The following is a 20,619-nucleotide window of genomic DNA, read 5'->3' as shown; positions in this document are numbered from 1 at the left end:
AGGATTACATGTAAGAATGGCATCACATTTCATAGTAGCAAAACTGGAAGCAAAACTTTGTGGAGCAAAGCCTTCACAATTCTCAACTAGATTTCCAACCTCTAAATTTCATACCCCATTCTAACTATCAGCAAGTGTGAGAATAAAAAAGGATGTTCTCAGACATTTAAAGTCTCAAAAATTTACCTCACAAATAGCCTTTCTGTGGAAGCTACTGGAAAACATTCTTGCCAAAATAAAGGAATATGTGAAAGAGGAAGGCATGCAGAAATTAAGTTCAAGAGAGAGACAAAGCCCAGGATAAAGGTGGAGGGAGAGCCCAAGAATGTGTGTAAAATGCCCAACATGTTAACAGTCAACAAATATTTCTGCCACACGACCTTCAGAAAATAGAGTTTTATTAGGTTAGACTGCATTAAATAAAGGAAACCAAGTAGATTAGCAGAGCTCAGTGATATAGAAAAGGGGAATATTTAGTTGAGACCCACATAAAAAAAGATAAGAAAATGAGACTAGTGAGAGGCCCAGAGAATGGGAGAAAGCTAGATGAAGAGCACATGCACAGAGCCTTCCCCAGGCTGCTCTCTGGAACAGCACCATCGTTGCCACCATTGCCTCACCCAGTCGTTTCTGCTTGGATCATACTTCACTTCTCAGGGAATTCTCACTTAGTCCCCAGAACGAAATCAGATCATACATCTATAGGATTCTCTCTCCTTCATAGCACTTAAGAATTGTAATTGTAAGGTTTTCTATGTTATTTGATTAATGGGTTTCTCTTTATAATAGGTAGTAAGCTCCACATGCCTAGCAACGATGTCTGATTTGCTCATTTTGACAACATTGCCACTATATAGCACAATACTTTATTCATAATAAGTACTCAATAAATATTTGTTGTTAGGTGGGTTGATGGATGAATGGCAGACAGACATGTGGGAAGGTAAATGCAAAACAGTTTTTCCATTGTAAGAGATAAAATGAACTCTCTTTGGTCTCAGTTTTTTTCATTAAAATTATCTTGTCTCAGATTTCTTTATTTGATTAATTTTTTGAATTTTGTTGTGAAAGGAAATGTAAGATGATGCTTTAATTAGAGTAAATAAAGCACCCAAATTTCATTTCTCAAGATGTTAACAGGTGTTACACACACACCTCCCCTCACCAGTAGTTGTGTAATTAGTTACGTCAGGTAATTGCATTAGACACAGTCAACTTTGTTTCTTTTCTTTAGGAAATGTAAGCTTCTTACATTTCCAGGGTTGTAGGGCAGGTGTGCATGTGGGTGTGTGTGCATGTGTGTGAAAGTGGAGTATTTCCCATAATTTTATAATCATATTAGTTCCTATTGCTGTTATAGCAGACTACCACAAACATAGCAAAACAAATTGATGGACTTACAGTTCTGCAGATTAGAAGTCGAAGGTAGCGCTCACTGGGTTAAAATCAGTGTCATCAACTACATTAATTTTTGAGGCCGTGTGGTAGAATTGTTTCCTTGTTCTCCACACCCCTAGCATGTCTGTGTTCCTTGCATCATGGTCCCTTTCAGCCAGGAATCAAATCTGACCTCTGCTTCCATTGTCACATCTCCTTCTCTCCTTCCGCTGCCTTCCCCTTTCCCTTATGAGAGCCCTTGTGATGGTAAGGGCCACTAAAATAATCCAGGATAATCTTAGTATCTCAGATTCTTAATTGACTCAAATCTGGACAGCCCCTTTTGCCATGTAAAGTAACATTCCTAGATTCTGGTGATTAAGACATTTTTGATGGTGACTACCATACCATGGAACCTTTTTTTTTGCAGATGGTTTGGGAAAAGATGCACTAATACACATAAATGCTATGTTTCTGATGATAAATCATAGTACTGCTTTGTCCTTTTAGTGCAAGTGTTTATGTTTTTGCGGGAAAATACAACAAATTATGACATATAAATGGAGTGTCTTTTTTTTTTGAGATGGAGTCTCACTCTGTCACCCAGGCCGGAGTGTAGTGGCACGATCTCGGCTCACTGCAGCCTCCGTCTCCCTGGTTCAAGTGATTGTCCTGCTTCAGCCTCCCAAGTAGCTGGGATTACAGGTGCCCACCACCACTCCTAGCTAATATTTTTTGTATTTTTAGTAGAGATGGGATTTCACCATGTTGGCCAGGCTGGTCTCGAAATCCTGACATCAAATGATCCGCCTGCCTCGGCCTCCCAAAGTACTGGAATTATGGGTATGAGCCATCGCGCCCAGCCTAAATTGTCATTTGAAAAAATAACTAATCAATACTCTTCAAAAGTGTCAAGATGATTTAAGTTATAAGACTGAGGAACTGTTACAGACTGCAGGAAGCTAAAGAGGAACAATAACTAAATGCAATGTGAGATTCTGGATAGGATCCTGAAACCCAGCAGTAGAAAAACTGATGAAATTTGAATAAGGTCTATCAATAGTATTGCATCAATTCTAATTTTTTGGTTCTGACACTGAACTATGGTTAAGATATTAACGTTAAGGGTGACAGAAAAATGAAAATTCTTTGTACTGTTTTTGCAACTTTTCTCTAAGTTTAAAATTAGCTTAAAATAAAAGGTTTACAAAACAAATCTTTATTATTACAGGTTAAGTGTCCCTTATCTAAAATGCTTGGGACTAGAAGTGTTTTAGATATCAGATTTTTTTCTTTCTTGGAATATTTGTATTATATTTGCTGGTTCGAGCATTCCTAATCCCAAAATCTGAAATCCAAAATGCTCCAACGAGCATTTCCTTTGAGCATCATGTTGACATTCAAAAAATTTTGGAATTTGGAACATAATGGATTTTTTTATTGAAGTTAAATCATGTATTTGCTTCCAATAAGGGGAACATCATAGCATCCTTCCAATAAGGTGAACGTCATAGCATATGATGCTATGGAAATATGTAATTTAGCTTCCACAAAACTATTAGCTTTTTAAGGACGTTTTAATATTGGTAAATATTGTGGATAGTAGATCATCATTCCTGAATGAGATGACTAACAATAATGTAAATGAGGACTTTTGTTTATTTGGTTGACTGAGTATCCCTGATTCTTAGTAGGCATTAAGTAAATATTTGTTGAATGGATGGATGAATTAATTATAACTATAGACCAACATCTAACAATTATATTACCGTATTTGTATTGTGCTTATAGCTTTTAGTATTGCGCTTATAGCCTTCATATGAATTTTCTGTGCGAGCCTCACAAAGCTCTGTGATGTAGGTAGGGATTATCATTGCTACTGTACAAATAAGTCCACTAAGACATCTGAGTCAGTTGACATGCTTGAGGCCTTGGCCAAAATATGGTGTGCCTAGGACTGAAATGAGCTGTGTTGCTTTAAGTCCTGCGTGCTTTCCATTTTGTCACAGTGCCTCTCTTCCTATGGTTATGCCTAAACAAGCGCCCTAGGTTATTTTCCAAAAGACATTTTCGGTAACCTACTGCAGCTCTTAGCAGAACTTCAAAGCACATCTTCTTTCTGGGTGCCCTGTCTCTTCTTCCCCTTTCCCAAATAAATAAAATGATTAGAATTATATAAAAAATGGGGAAACACTCCAGATTTATATAAAGGGGTAAGTGAAAGTTATCTTTTCCTAGTCATTCTCTTAATACTAGACAGTTTTACCATGTATATTGTGAGACTTGCCTCTGAGTACATCCGTATAGATATGCATGTAGCATATGCAGTTTTTGTCTTTTAATGTTTTTTAAACACTACATAGCAACTTTTTCCCATGACAATATTTATTGATCATCTTTCCAGATCATCATGTCTGAATCTGTCTCAGTCTTTTAAATAGTCAGATAAGATTTCCATTGTGCATTTTTGTTATTTTTGTAGACTGTACCCAAATTTATTTACTTAGTAGTCTCTGTTGATAGTCATTTAATAAGTATTGCCAAATTGTCCTTCATAAAGATTGTGCAAATTGATACTACCAAATACCATGAACGATAGTACTGTTTTTCCACACCCTTATTACATTGTACTATCATCTTTGCCAGGTGAAAATAATACCTGATTGTTAACTAGCATACCTATAATTATAAATAAGTTGAATTTTCTTATGTTTTGGTCAATTATGATCTGTGTCTTTAAAAATAGTCTTTTCTCCTATTTTCTGCTTACTTTTGTTCAGGCCATATAATGGCTTGAACCCGGGACGCAGAGGTTGTGGTGAGCCGAGATTGCTCCATTGCACTCCAGCCTGGGCAACAAGAGTGAAACTCCATCTCAAAAAAAAAAAAAAAAAGAACTCTCTCTATATATTATGAATATATTTTCTAATTTTTTGTTTATGATGTGTAGTAATTTGAAATTTTATCATATTTGTTAATTTCTCATAAATTGTTTTTTGGAGTTTTGAGGCTTAGAAAGATTTTTTTTTATTCTAAAGTGTTTTTTTTGTTTGTTTTTGAGATGGAGTCTCGCACTGTTGCCCAGGCTGGAGTGCAATGGTGCAATCTCGGCTCACCGCAACCTCTGCCTCCTGGGTTCAGGCGATTCTCCTGCCTCAGCCGCCTGAGTAACTGGGATTACAGCGGCCTGCCACCAAGCCTGGCTAATTTTTTGTATTTTTTAGTAAAGACGGTGTTTCACTATGTTGGCCAGGCTGGTCTCGAACTCCTGACCTCATGATCCACCTGCCTCAGACTCCCAAAGTGCTGAGATTACAGGCGTGAGCCCGACCCATTCTGAAGTTTTAAAAGTACAGTTCCATGTTTACTATTTATAGTTTCATTTAAAAATATTTATTAATTTTAAGTTTATATTCTCAATCCAGCTAGAATTTAATTTAATGAAGAGTGACTTTAGATTGTTTTTCTTAGTGACTATCTAGTAGTGCCAATATTTAATGAATGATCAATCTTTTCTCCACTAATAATAATGATAATAAGTTTAATACATTTGGTTCTAATTCTGAACTCTTTCTTTCTAGAGATGCATCTGTTCCTATATCAGTATCACAATTTAATTTACTTTAGATTTATAAGCTAGTTTGATATGTTGGATTATTTCTCTAGTCATAGCCTTACACCCCCCCCCCCCCACACACACACACACACAATTTCTCAGGGTATACTTCTATATTTATGCTTTTGGGTGAAACTGAGAATAATTTCAGTTGCAGAAAACTTTGGGGGTAGTTTTGATTGTGATTGTCTTAGCTGTATTAATTAATTTAGGGATGATTGGCATTTACTGTGTTAAATATCTCAATTAGTCTTTTATGACTAAATTTCACATTTTAAACATTTTTTTCATATTTTTAGACATGGTTTTCTCAAATGATTTTATTTTGCTTATTGGTTATACTGTGAATACGATTCTTCCATTGTTTTCTAACTGGATACTGTATTTGTTTAGAAAAGCAGAAAATTCAAAATTAGTTAAGAGGATTGTTTTGCTGTTTGAATGGCAAGGGATATATAATAGAACATCCACATGGCTTTGCTCTAATTACTGTGTTTTCATCAAAACTTTTTAAAATTAAAAACATTTAAAATTAAAAACTTGGTTTATTTTATCATCATCATTCTTGTTTTTAACAGACATTGCCTAAGATACTGAGCCATATCGCCCCAGCATTTTGCATGAGCAGCTGTAGCTTCGTAGTGGAAAAATCTAAAGAATCCACAGCACGTGTTGTAGTTTGGAGGGAAATAGGAGTACAAAGAAGTTATACCATGGAGAGTACTTTATGTGGCTGTGATCAGGGAAAATACAAGGTAAAACATCTTAGGTTTTCTAACCGTGAAAGATATTTGAAGACTTTCCTTTCATATATATCTTGTGGTTTTTAAGTATATATTAAATGATGTTTGTTTTATTGAGTTACATGTAATATGTAATAATGGAATCATATGCAGTCTTAAGAATAGGTTTTTATTTTTTGTTTTGTTGGTTTCTTTACTTCTCTGAACTAAATAGCTTACTTGGATCCTTAAGAAATTCTTGGTTGAGTCTGTTTATATTCATAATTTTTAGGAAAGCACATTAGAGTACACATTTACTCATTAGTAATTTATAATCTGTGTAAGTGATACGTTAAAAATTTTCTATTGTTTTAATTTATTGGATATAAATTTTTTTGCATTTAAAATACATTATTTTTGTTTATAAAGCAGCAGGTTTGTTATATTTAGGTTTTTGTATGTGTAGCTATTATTTATGTGTTTGTTTATATTTTGAAAAATAAAAATAGAGACAGGGTCTCACCATATTGCCCAGACTGGTCTCAAACTCCTGGCCTCAAGCAGTCCTCCTGCCTTGGCCTCTCAAAGTTCTGGGATTACAGGCATGAGCCACCACAGCCAGCCTTATGTGTAACTTTTAAATGCATATCCCGTTAGTAAACTTTTTTCTTCATTAAGACTACTCATTCATGGTACTGTAGGCTTTTACTGGAGATAATTAGAATTTAAACTTTACTTTTGAAATTAAATATTAGTAAAATGTTAGGTGATTTTGGATTTATTTATTATTTATTAATTTTACAGATTGAAAACTTAATGTGCAATGAGTTGGACTTTAGATAAGCAGTGAGCAAAACTGGGCATTTCTATTTCTTGCCTTAGCACAGAAAAATTTTCAGGTGTCGTGCTAATTATTCCACTCATTCCGTTTTGTTTGTTTCTTTTGTTATGGGGAAAGAGGATCTTGAATCTGAGAATGATTTTTATATACCTCACATAAAGATGGTAATAACTTTGTGTTTGAAAAGAAACATCTAACTGGTTAGCATTTAAAATGTAAACATACTATAGTTGATATGAAATATTTTAGGAGAGCTTAAATAATGACTTTTTCAGTCTGTAACAAACTGGAAGAAAGTTACATTGATTTTGCAAGTGATGTTTAAGTAAAGTAGAACTTACTTAAATAAGTATAGTAGTAGTAAAGTAGAATTTACTTAAATAAGTATAGTAGTAGTAAAGTAGAAATTACTTAAATAAGAATAGTAGTAGTAAAGTAGAACTTACTGAAATTCCAGTACTTTCTGTTCAGTGACTCTTCCCTGAATTTTAGGTTGATCACAGTGTGATCTTCCAAAGTGTAATATGAGATCTCCCCGAATATTGTAAAAACAGTGACTTCTAGTCAGTGTAGTTTACAAGGGCATGGTGGTGGTGAGAGAGAAAATGCAGCTTTAGCACCACTCCAGCTTCCAGCCCCTGTCCCCGATCATTGCTTCAGTGGACAACTGTTGTTAAGGGTCTCATTCAGTAAGTGTGTGGGATGGGGAAAAGACTTGAGAATCACTTTTTTATAAGAATATAGGTGATTTCTAGGAAAAAACCTTGGACTATGTGATTTATGGAAATACATTGTTAATTCTTAAAGAGATGACTTATGCAGTTAGGCTCAGAAGGTGACTTAAAGCATCACTGTCTCTGAAACTAGCTTCTGGGCAGTGGGGAAAGAAGCTCTCGGGACACCTGACTTGGATACCCCTGAAATCATCCATAGTATACAATAGTAGTGCTTTGTCACTATATTTGGATTCTACTGATAGACTTTCATTGAATTTAAAAATTTTTTTCGATTTCTATTTTGATAAATTTGGTCATTTTAAAAACACAGATTTTTAAAAAGCTAAGATATATTTTGAAACATAAAATGTTAAACCATTTTTTCTAGTTATTTTTGTTTTTAATATATAAATATATAAACTTTTATAAATAAAATGGATACCTAATAAATACTCATTTTTCTTTGATATTGTTTAGTAAATAATGTATACATTGATTTAAAACTCTTACTGAGAGAAGTGTCTTACTAAGCCAGGGCTTTCCTTTAATGTCTAAAATGCAAGGTTTTGATCATAACATATACTTCTAAAAAAGTTAATAGACTTTATTTTTTAGAGCAGTTTTAGGTTCACAGCAAAATTGAGTGGAAAGCACACAGAGCTCCCATATATTCCCAACCTCTCCACACACACTTAACATCTCTTAAACTTGTTAGCTGATAAGTGTGTGAGTCTCATAATATTTTAGTCTTTTTCACCCTCAACAATATTTTTATCTTACTGAGTTTTAGGCTGTAAGTATTCTTTATTTTTATTATCTATGAACTAATTCAGAAACACATATAACCTTTCTAAAATTTACAAATTAAAAGGTCAAATGAAGGTTCTAATGAAGTCAGGTCATATTTCCTAGAATATTTGGGAGTTGGCCAAACTATTTAAACCAAAAAGTTGAAAAATTTAAAAATAACTGTAAAGTCATGTGCTTCATGTAGAGTAAGTAACCGTTGTTAAAGTTCATTTTCTTCAGTTACCGTGTGCCATAGGAACTCACTTAGTCTGGTCACTGAAAAGCAGTTTTAAAATACTTTCTCTTGAATTGATATCAGCTGTAATCTATACCTACAACTTCTATAGGTGCAAGAATTTTGCCTTTTTTAGGGATTTATTTGTATCTGAAAAATAAATGATAAAGAAGGAGTATATTAATTTGTAGGCCATTTTTATGGTTTTATGTGATAACATTTAACTTTTGGTAAACCTTATATTACTTACTGAGAAACTATTTTTTAAAAAAGATAGGGAGGTTAAGATAAAATACTCTTTTTGCTTTAGTAGACAAAATTTGAAATGAGCATTCTGAATTGACATGGATCATAGGAATTTATTTGACCACTACTTCATTGGCTTAGATTTGATTCTTTTTTTGACAGTTACCTTTATTTGCTTTTTACTGATCAATTTCTCTTATCATACAGTAGAAGTATCTATAAAGTAATGTTCAAATGTACGTATTGGAGCCTTGATTTTAATACTATAATATTTCAACATTAGCATACGAAGTAGTGGATTACAAGAAATACTAACAAGCTCTTGTTAAAATACAGTTTGTCACATGAATTCTACAAGTAACATCACAAAGTGTTACTGTATTTTTTCCCCCTAGTGTGATGGTGAAAATAGTTTGCATCATAGTGAAAGAGAATAGACATTTTAGAAATTGTCTTTTAGGACAGTTTCCTTTGTGACTTACAATAATCTTGTATTGTTAAGATGTTAAACTTGTTGAGTCCTAGTTCCATACAAAGTACCAGCCTTTTAATTTTATTAATATAGTTATAAATTCTTTTTATATAATTTCATTGAGCTGTATCCAGAAGATAGCAAACTTTGTATTTATGTGCATAATATTTGTTTATTTCAAGGGTTTACAGATTGGTACCCGAGAACTGGAAGAGATGGGAGCAAAATTTTGTGTTGGTCTTTTACGTTTGAAAAGACTGACCTCTCCATTGGAGTATAATCTGCCTTCCAGCCTGCTTGACTTTGAAAATGATTTAATTGAATCAAGCTGCAAAGTAACTAGGTAGGAAAAAATTGTTTTTTTCTTTTATTATATTGTAGTATATTATTAGATTTCATTAAAATAGCATAGAAAAGGCATGGAAATTTTGACAGGCAAGAGCATGTTTAGAATTAATATAATTAAGTTAATACATCTAATATTTGTTCCAATTTATATTGCTGATTCTTTTAATGTTGATATTTGGATGAGATTTTAATAAAAATATATTTCAAGTATTTTTAGTGGTTGTACTGGTTTACTTTTAACCCCAAAATGAACAGTGTGAGAAATATTATACTTAGCTAATATCTAAGTTAAGAGGGCTTAGACAGCTGAGTGCAGTGGCTCATGCCTGTAATCCCAGCACTTTGGGAGGCCGAGGCAGGTGGATCACCTGAGGTCAGGAGTTCGAGAACAGCCTGGCCAACATGGTGAAACCCCATCTCTCCTAAAAATGCAAGAATTAGCCGGGCATGGTGTTGGGTGCCTGTAATCCCAGCTACTTGGGAGGCTGAGGCAGGAGAATCACTTGAACCTGGGAGGTGGAGGTTGCAGCAAGCCAAGATTTCACCACTGCACTCTAGCCTGAGCAACAGAGGGAGACTCTATCTCCAAAAAAAAAAAAAAAAAAAAGGCTTAGAGTCAGGAATATTTCAAAAGATTTTGTTGATGTCTACACACATCAGATGGCTGTCCAGTATCCTTCTGGTTATATATATCAGAAACAGCTAATTTAGCATTCCTTTGAAAATTGAACTACATCTGCCAAATATACTTCTAAATAGGTAGTCTTTTTCTCCTAAAAGTTAGTATATACAAATTTGATAAGCTGTAGGCTCAGAGATAATTTCATGTCATAATTCTTTTTTTTTTTTTTTTAATTGATCATTCTTGGGTGTTTCTCGCAGAGGGGGATTTGGCAGGGTCATAGGACAATAGTGGAGGGAAGGTCAGCAGATAAACAAGTGAACAAAGGTTTCTGGTTTTCCTAGGCAGAGGACCCTGCGGCCCTCCGCAGTGTTTGTGTCCCTGGGTACTTGAGATTAGGGAGTGGTGATGACTCTTAACGAGCATGCTGCCTTCAAGCATCTGTTTAACAAAGCACATCTTGCACCACCCTTAATCCATTTAACCCTGAGTGGACACAGCACATGTTTCAGAGAGCACAGGGTTGGGGGTAAGGTCATAGATCAACAGGATCCCAAGGCAGAAGAATTTTTCTTAGTACAGAACAAAATGAAAAGTCTCCCATGTCTACTTCTTTCTACACAGACACAGCAACCATCCGATTTCTCAATCTTTTCCCCACCTTTCCCCCTTTTCTATTCCACAAAACCGCCATTGTCATCATGGCCCGTTCTCAGTGAGCTGCTGGGTACACCTCCCAGACGGGGTGGTGGCCGGGCAGAGGGGCTCCTCACTTCTCAGACGGGGCAGCTGCCGGGCGGAGAGGCTCCTCACTTCTCAGACGGGGTGGCTGCCGGGCGGAGGGTCTCCTCACTTCTCAGACGGGGCGGCCGGGCAGAGACGCTCCTCACCTCCCAGACGGGGTCGCTGCCGGGCAGAGGCGCTCCTCACATCCCAGACGGGGCGGCGGGGCAGAGGCGCTCCCCACATCTCAGACGATGGGCGGCCGGGCAGAGACGCTCCTCACTTCCTAGATGGGATGGCGGCCGGGAAGAGGCGCTCCTCACTTCCTAGATGGGATGGCGGGCGGGCAGAGACGCTCCTCACTTTCCAGACTGGGCAGCCGGGCAGAGGGGCTCCTCACATCCCAGACGATGGGTGGCCAGGCGGAGACGCTCCTCACTTCCCAGACGGGGTGGCGGCCGGGCAGAGGCTGCAATCTCGGCACTTTGGGAGGCCAAGGCAGGCGGCTGGGAGGTGGAGGTTGTAGCGGGCCGAGATCACGCCACTGCACTCCAGCCTGGGCACCATTGAGCACTGAGTGAACGAGACTCCGTCTGCAATCCCGGCACCTCGGGAGGCCGAGGCTGGCGGATCACTCGCGGTTAGGAGCTGGAGACCAGCCCGGCCAACACAGCGAAACCCCGTCTCCACCAAAAAAATACGAAAACCAGTCAGGCGTGGCGGTGCGTGCCTGCAATGGCAGGCACTCGGCAGGCTGAGGCAGGAGAATCAGGCAGGGAGGTTGCAGTGAGCCGAGATGGCAGCAGTGCAGTCCAGCTTCGGCTCGGCATCAGAGGGAGACTTTGGAAAGAGAGGGAGAGGGAGACCGTGGGGGGGGGGGAGGGGGAGGGAGAGGGGGAGAGGGAGAGGGAGAGGGAGTTCATGTCATAATTCTTAATCATAATGCCAGAGATTAGCATTTTATGGTTTTGTGTATATGGGTAACAATAGTCTCATTTTATAGAACCTTCATGATTTTTGTTGTTAGGTATTAACTTGTCATCAAATTTGTTAATTTATTGCTCTGCCCTGTTGTATATGTCAGTATAGTAGTTTTAGGTGTGACAAACATTACTTGGAACTCCATTCCTCATAAATGTGATAATTTAGACAAATAATCACCTGCATTCTCTATCCTTCAAAGTACCTCCTAAACAAGAATAGAAATGAATATAAAAATTGTCAATTCTCACTGATATTTAAGCCTCCTTTTAACTTTTAATTCGTGTATTCTTAACATGTAGTCAACAGACCATTACTGGTGCTTTAGATATACTGAAATATCGTTTATGCTTACTAATACTTCACAACTATGGTTATGATTAGACCCTCCACTGGTCTTATTGTTTTAAAAGGAGTATATATATTTTGAAAAGCACATATTTTAAAGAAATCACATGTACTGCTACATCACAAATATGTTTTTAACATTTTGATAATTATATTTACATATAATCGATTTCCTTTGTAATCATATTTATTTTGTTTTATATATTTAAAAGTATTATGAGAAGGAGTTTATAGGCCTCATCAGACTCTTTAAGGGGACTGTGGCACAAAAAAGGTTAAGAACTCCTCATCCTTATCATTGCATAAATATAAAAATACAAACCAAGCCAGGCGCAGTGGCTGACACCTGTAATCCCAGCACTTTGGAAGGCCGAGGTGGGCAGATCACTTGAGGTCAGGCCAGGAGTTCCAGACCAGCCTGGCCAACATGGCGAAACCCTGTCTCTACTAAAAATACAAAAATTTAGCCGAGCATGATGGTGTGCGCTTGTAGTCCCAGCTACTCGGGAGGCTGAGGCAGGAGAATCGCTTGAACCCAAGAGGCGGAGGTTGCAGTGAGTTGAGATCCTGCCACTACACTCCATCCTGTGTGACAGAATGAAACTGTGCCTCAAAAAAAAAAAAAAAAAAAAACAACAACAACACACAAACAACTAATAATGGCCAATTACAAATTCAGTTTTCTTTTGAGATTTTACTGTAGCTCTTTCTCCTGTTTATTGATGTAGGCAAACTAGTCACTTCTTCCTCCATGCTATCATTCCTCTTTGTCTATCTCAAATGAATTTTTTACATACTTCTGACTTTTCCTTGACTTCTGTATCCTGATGCTTTTGAGGATTAAATGTTCTCAATCTGAGTCTGTGTGTGTTGCATGATTATATTCAGATTATGCATCTTTGGCAAGACTATCATGGATACTGTGTGCTTCTCATTGCATCTTATCGTAGAGCGCAGTTTTAATTTGTTCCATTACTCAAGATATTCCCTTTGATCATTTAATTAAGATGGTATTTGCCAAACTTCTCCATTATGAAGTAGTTTTTTCCTCTTTTGTAATTAATAAATATTTTAATGGGCACATACTTTGAAACTGTCAGTATTCCATTTTATCATCCAACTTTTAATTTATTCATCCTTAAATTTGTATGTATGGGGCTTATGATTTATAATTTTAATTCAGTGAGTTTTAATCTATTACTGCCATTGTTTATTTTGATGCTCAAAATTTTCCTGATTTGGCCCCTTCAAACTTCTGTTATGTTTTTTTATATTTCCTCATCATTCTTTGCGGATTTCCTTGCTTTTTGGCAGAACAGGATTTCCCAGGCCATCACTGCATGTTCTTTATCTCAGGGTATCATCAATCATTTCTTCAATGCTTCCTGATTCCTTTTGGTGGAAAACGGTATTTATATGTAAGCCTCGGTGCTAGTAGTTATTTATTGCTTTTGTGATGTTACTGCTCCCAAGTTCTCTTGGTAGACAGAGCTATAGAATATATTTAAGTATTTACATACATGAATTTATATATATGTACGCACATGCATATACATGCATGCTCAAATAAAGACAGACATAACCTAAAAATTCTGAGTTCACAGTGATATGTTCCATTCTGATTCTACACCTAAGGGTTAAGTCTAGTTTTTAAATTAAATGTCTAATTCCCTTCCTTGACAGTGAGAAACCTGGCTGTCATTATCTTGAATATTTTTTTCTTACTTGATCAACCTGCCTGTGTGTAACTAATCTTCTGTCTCACTGCTCTCTCTAGGATGCCTTCCTCACCCTGCTTAGGCTCCAACAATCCAAAGGGAGGGAGCTTTTTAAAAATTATTTTTGTAATCTCAGTGTCTTTCATGTAGTAGCTATTCATTGACCAATTATGTTCTATTAATGAGTCATTGTGTTTAGGTATTTATTGCAAACCTATCATGAGCAGAGTGTTGAGCTAGAATCTCTGCAAAAGTAGAAGAAATGGGAAATGAGAGCTCACGTCCTGAGGGGAGTCGATAGTATGATGGAAAAAGAACAGTTTATGTTTGTGAAGTGGCATGATGGTGTTATAAAAGAGTACAAAAATAACAGTTAAAAATTACATAGACATTTGAAGAAAAAGAGTGACTGAGTGAAGGCTGGATTTATCTGAGAGAGTTTTTCCCAAATCATTAGGTTTTAGGGTAGGGCTTGAAAGATAATAGTAGATGAGGTTTGGTAAAGAAATAGCAGCTGAACTTCACTGAAGGAAACAAAGTTAGCAATGGAAAATACAGTAGCCTCCTTATCCTTGGCTTCACTTTCTATGGTTTCAGTTAACCGTGGTCAAATGCAGTCCAAAAACATTAAATGGAAAATTCCAGAAATAAACAATTCATAAATTTTAAATTGCATGTTGTTCTCAGTAGTCTGGTGACGTCTCCTGCCATCCCACTCCATTCCACCTGGGACATGAGTCATTGTTTTTGTCCAGCGTAGCCACACTATAGACACTCTCTACCCATCCCCTTTACCCCTTAGTCACTTAGTAGCTGTCTCAGTTATCATATGGAAAAAAACAGATACATGGGGTTTGTTACCGTCCACAGTTTCAGGCATGAACAGAGGGGTCTTGGTCTTGTCCTCTGCAGGTAATAGGGGACTACTGTAGACTAGGTAAGGTGGAAAGACTTATCTGGAGCTTAGAAAAGTTAAGGCTGAAGAAAACATCAGAGGAGCAAGTGTTCAGTTCTTTGCTAATGAGTATAGATTTTATAGAAGAGGAAATAGTAATTGTATATGTCTTTAAGTATGGAATGATAAATGATCCATCCTATATGAAAAATGTATTAATTCAAAACATTTAGAAGCTTATAGTAGCCTGGGACTTCTATGATGTAAGCAACAGCTAATGTGGTACTCTGAGGAGAGTGGTGGCTGCAGAGCTATCTGGAGTTGTTTTTTGAGGTGGATACTTCCAGTGTAATATGACACGCTACTAGCGTACAGCTATTCAGCACGCTGCTTCTTAAATGTAAATTTGTTGTTATTGTTTTGTTTTTCATATAATACAGATAGAGTAAATAAGGGGGATGAGGGAGGTTCTGATTGTGGGCTGAAGGTAAAACTAGCCAGCTTTATAATTTCAGATCAGATCATTAGTATATACTTGTTGCTTTTAAGCCTGCTTCCCCCCCACCCAATACAGGTTGGCAAAACTTTTTTCCTTAGTTACTGCTATTTATTATTTTAATATCTTATTTTATAGTAATATAGTATATTCATTCAGCTATTCTTTTTCTTGCTCTTGGAAACTTTTCAGGAATAAGTGCAAATTCTTGTCATTATTTACATTATTGGTAATGTGATGTGGGGGATGTTGCACTATTTCTTATCTTTACCTCCTTCTCTTAGCTGTTGATATTTGTCCTTTAGTTGTGCTCTGCATCAGTGATCACTAATAAAAGTTACTTTGGTAACAACAGCCATAGTTAATTAACACAGGTCACTTGGGTTTATTTGTTGAGGGGGGAAACAGGGGTGGTGTGTTCATAAACTTTCCTCTGAGCATTTTTTCCTTCATCTTCTTTTGCTTTTTCTCCTCTTCCACTTCTCAATTTACCTGCTTTCTGTGGGTGATATTCATTCCTGTGACTTTACATTCTATCTGTATGTTGACAACTTCAAAATACTTACAATCTCCCAGACCTGTGGATCCATCTTCCAACTTGCTTATGTACACCTGGACACAAAATTAACTGGTCTAGAACTCAGTTTGTGACTGCTGCTCCCATAGCAAACCTGTTAATTCTTAGCCACCCCTGTCCACCCAGATGCTCATGTCTTATTCTTGGCATTTTCCTCTCGCTTACCCTTAACCCAATCCATCACCCAGAACTTTTTGATTTCTCTTCTGAGATATTTCTCAGAGCTTTCATTTCTCTCCATCACCTTTACCATTACAGTAGTCCAGGCTGCCATTACCCTTTGCCTGAACAACTCCAGTAACCTTCTGACTGGTCTTGCTCCATGTACTTTACTTCTGGTATCCTCCAGCTTCTTTGCATGCACTGGTCACTCGTGTGCTTAGAAACCATTATCGGTGTCCCAGGTGTGTAATGGAATATATCCATTATCAGAGTCTCTGAGGTCCAGCGTAAGTCACCTACACCTTCCTCTCCTCTTTGAGCTTGTCCTACTCTCACTTTGTATCCTTATCATTCTAACTGCACTGACCACCCTTGAATTTTCAGAACAGTGCTTCTAAACCAGTTATGGCAAAGGACCAGTTTCTGTTTTACAACTTTTTCTGTACTGATACTTGAATAAAAATATAAGAATGAAACACTATGAAAATGGGAGAGAGGACCCCAAAGAATACAAATATAAGTGCTAATTTCTTATTATTAGATCACCAGACCTATAATTTCTGTGTCAGATTGTTATAAAGGTTTCTGAACACTTCATTTCAGTTTCTGTACTTTTGTCACCATGGGCCAGTAACAAAGAGTTTGTGGACCACACTGGTCAATGGACCACACCTTGAGTAGCCTTATTTTAGAACAGATCAGTCTCTTTGTCACCCTAGGGTCTTTGCATTTTTGGTTTTCTCTACCAAAATGTCTGTGCCTCCACTTCTTTAAGATTTTATTCTTATCCTCAATCTGGTTCAGTTTCAGTACATTATGTTTAGGAGTAGACTTATTTTTAGTTTATCTTGCTTGACACTTAATAGGTACTTATAATTTGAGGACTCTTGTCTTCAGTTTTGAAGTTCTCAACCACTTTCTCTTTGAAAATTGCTTCTTTATCATTCCCTTTATTCTGTTCTTCTAGAATTCCTGTATTGGAATTTCTCAGTCTGTTCTCCATGCATATCTCTGAACTGCTTTTTCATGTTTCCTTTTCCTGCTACAGTCTAGGTAAATTCTTCAGTAGCATTTTATAATTCACCAACTACTCCCAGAACTTATCTCCTGGGAGATTTTTCTTTTAATGACTATGTATTTCTCATCTAATTTGCTCTTTTTTGTTTCTGCATTTATTTCACATTTTCTTTCTTCTTTTTTTTGAGACAGGGTCTCATTGTGTCACGCAGACTTGAGTACAGTGGCGCGATCTCGACTCACTGCAACCTCTGCCTCCCAGGCTCAAGCGATTCTTCTGCCTCAGCCTCCCTAGTAGCTGGGATTACAGGCATGGACCACTACTGCCTGGCTAACTTTTGTATTTTTAGTAGATACGGGGCTTCACCATGTAGGCCAGGCTGGTCTTGAACTCCTGACCTCAAATGATTCACCTGCCTCAGCCTCCCAGAATGCTGGGATTACAGGCGTGAGCCACCGCACCCAGCCCTCACATTTTCTTGTATATCCTATGGCCGTTATTCCTTCCTTCTTTGAAGACCCTAAAGACTTTTAAAGTCACTTGTGGATTGTGCTGTTTATTTTTATTGTGTTGGTAAATTCATCCACTGTTTCTCATGATCCTATAGTTTGCAGGCTCATTTTAAGTAGAGTCCCCCACTCCCAGGCCTTTCAAGCCTCTCCCCGTAACCTCTTAATGATTTTGTGATTCCTTCTACCTGGCCCTCTCAGGGCTCCAGCACAAGTTTATGGTAGCATGATACTAACATTTCAGACTTCCCATCCTTCAGTGATTGGGGATTTTCCAGGACAAGTCACTGAGTTCATGAAAGTTCTGGCTGTGATTCCCTCTGTCTTTTCTTTCTGACTTTATAATTGCAATGCTATAAAGTCTTTAGCTTTAGGCAGAAGTCTCAGCCTTATTTTCTCAGCCTCCTTTCTAAAGTGGGAAGCCTTACTCCAGCTGCTGCATTCACAAGTCTGAATTTAGTTCCCTGCCTGTAGGGCACTTTGTCAGCCTCTCTGTTGCCTTGAAGGAGCTACTGCTGCCTGCTTTTGGACCTGGCGGCACACCCATGACCTGACTTCGTGATTCTGTTCTTTTTCCGGTCCAAGGAGATATATATCTTATTTCTATATGCATATGTGTCTTTTTTGTCATCCTATTTTGTATTTTACCTAATCATTGCTCTGTCTTTGGGACAGGGATAACAGGAACCTGAAAGTGTGTACTTTTCTATACCAGCCTTTTTTTTTTTTTTTTTTTGAGACATGGTCTTGCTCTGTTGCCCAGGCTGGAATGCAGTGGCATGATCATAGTTCACTGCAGCCTCAACCTCCTGGGCTCAAGCAGTCCTCCCATCTCAGCCTCCTAAGTAGCTGGGACTACAGGCACATACCACCACACCCAGCTAATTTTTTTTGTTTGTTTGTTTTTTCAGTAGAGAGGGAGCCTCCCTATGTTGCCCAGGTGGTTTTGAACTCCTGGGCTCGAGCAGTCTTCCCATCTCGGCCTCCCAAAGTGCTGGGATTACAGGCATGAGCCACTGTGCCTGGCTTCAATACCAACTTTTAAGAGAAGCCTTTTGCTCACACTTTGCCTGGCTAACTCCTAGTTAACCCCAGAGACTATATCTGTGCCCTTTAGTGCTGCCTAATGTGCCATTCATGGTACCTTGCAATGTGTGCCAGTCACATATTGAGTTGAATAAGAGGTAGGTAGCTATGTCAGATTTAAAAATTCAATTGAATTAGATTTCTGGGAAGAGCACTGTCTTATAGTGCCCAAATTAACCATGTAAGCACATTAGACTTTATCCTTTAGTCATTTGGGAGTTTTAAAGCCACTGGCAAAGTATGCCACTATTTTACCTGAAAGAAGTGTATGCATTTTTTTGAAACTGGGAAGGTGGAGGCAAAAAAATTCTTAAGGAAGGTGTTTGGAATCATTTACATTTGAGACGAGGATGAGTGCTCCAATAAGAATAGTGAGGATAAGGGGCAATGATTGCTTGAGGAGATAGTATTAGGTAGCATTGGAGGGTCATAATGATGAATATGGAATCAGTAGGGCACAGGCATTTGGCAGCATGGAATCAGTAGGGGAAGACACATTTCCAAGTGTAAGTGAAAAGGGTAAATGACAGTGTTAGACATGAAACTAGGAGACCACTTACCTTTTACTAAGATCACCCCCCTGTCCTTTTCTCTTTATTGTCTGTGCTCTTCTGGATCCCTTCTTTGTCCTTGTAATTTTTAATCTATTTCCTGGTCGTAATGTGAAACTGAGGTATCAAGTTAATGAATATAAATTCCCCTAACTTTTTTTTTAGTTGAGTTCACCCTTTCATAATTTTTCAAATCCATCTTTCCCTGCCAGAATTTTGCTTTATTCAACCTGTCTGCAGTGTGGATCGTGTTATTCCACAAATTAGCCCTCAATTCAGTTTTATCCTTCTTGGTTTTAACTATTTCCCGAGATACACTATCTGTTATAAATTAATTTATTTTCATTTATAGGCAATGTATATCAAATAAGCTTGAATACTTGCAGCAATAAGAATAAATGTTTACATTAAATGTCTTTTTCAACATAAGTAGTAACTCATTGACAGATGTTGTCCTAGTCTGCTCAGGCTGCCATAATGAAATACAATAGGCTGGATGGCTTATAAATGACAGAAATTTATGTCTCACAGTTCTGGAGATTGTGAAGTCCAAGAGCAAGGCAACGGCTGATTTGGTGTTTGGTGAGGGCCTGCTTCCTCATAGGTGGCCTTCTTCTCACTGTAACCTCATGTGACATAAACATTCAGTTCATTACCCTTCATCCCTGTTCCCATCCCAAAATTCATGTCCTTCTCACAAGCAAAATACATCATTTCCATCTCAATAGTCCCAAAATGTTCGCTTATTCCAACATTAACTCAAAAGTTTAAAGTCCAAAGACTCATCTGAATATAGTCATGCATCGTTTAACAATAGGAATACATTCTGAGAAATGTGTTGTTAGGTGATTTCATCATCGTATGAATATCATATAGTGTATTTGTAGTAACCTAGATGGTATAGCCCATTACACACCTCGGCTATATGGTATAGCCTATTGCTCCTAGGCTACAAGCCTGTACAGCATGTGACCGTATGGAATACTATATATAATTGTAACACAATGGGAAGTATTTCTGTATTTGAACATATTTGAATATAGAAAAAGCACAGTAAAAATATGGTATTATAATTGGGACCACTGTCATATATGCATTACATCATTGACTGAAACATCATTGGAGCATATGACTGTGTCATTTAAATCAGATATGGGTGAGATTCAAGGTATAATTTGTCCTGAGGCAAATTTTCCTTTAGCTGTGAGCCTGTGGAATCAACCAAGTTAGGTGCTTCTAAAATACAATGGTAGGACAAGAACAGGACAGACATTTTTATTCCAAAAAGAAAAAGAAGTGACAATTCTTGAGCATGTCCAAAACCTGAAGGCTTGAAAATGATCTTTAGCTGCATTCTCTGCTCTTCAGGCCCACTGGGGCTGCCGTTCCACCTTCTGGACACACTAGAGTGGAGGCTTCATCCCTGCAGTTTTGCTGGCCATTGGTTGGATCCCTAAGCCCCCAGGCAGTCCTGCCCCCATGGCTTTGCTGGGCCTTGCCCTAGTAGCAGCTCTTTGTGGTGGCCTTGCCCTTGTGGTGGTTCCTTACCTGGGTGTTGTGCCTGTGGCTCC

General features: G+C 37.7%; 1 protein-coding gene across 9 annotated transcripts in view; it reads left to right on the top strand.

The window, feature by feature from the left end:
* AGTPBP1 (ATP/GTP binding carboxypeptidase 1) overlaps nt 1-20,619 on the top strand; it is a 195,882-nt gene that overhangs the window by 157,757 nt on the left and 17,506 nt on the right. For all 9 annotated transcript variants that reach the window (XM_034967480.3, XM_034967478.3, XM_034967479.2 and 6 more), the window contains 2 exons: nt 5,572-5,748; nt 9,197-9,357. In XM_034967480.3, coding sequence (XP_034823371.2) covers nt 5,572-5,748; nt 9,197-9,357 — 338 coding nt within the window. The remainder of the gene's footprint in view (nt 1-5,571; nt 5,749-9,196; nt 9,358-20,619) is intronic.

This window comes from Pan paniscus, chromosome 11, assembly GCF_029289425.2.
Source record: "Pan paniscus chromosome 11, NHGRI_mPanPan1-v2.0_pri, whole genome shotgun sequence".
Taxonomy (NCBI): Eukaryota; Metazoa; Chordata; class Mammalia; order Primates; family Hominidae; genus Pan; species Pan paniscus.
This window is presented reverse-complemented; position numbering and strand designations above follow the sequence as displayed.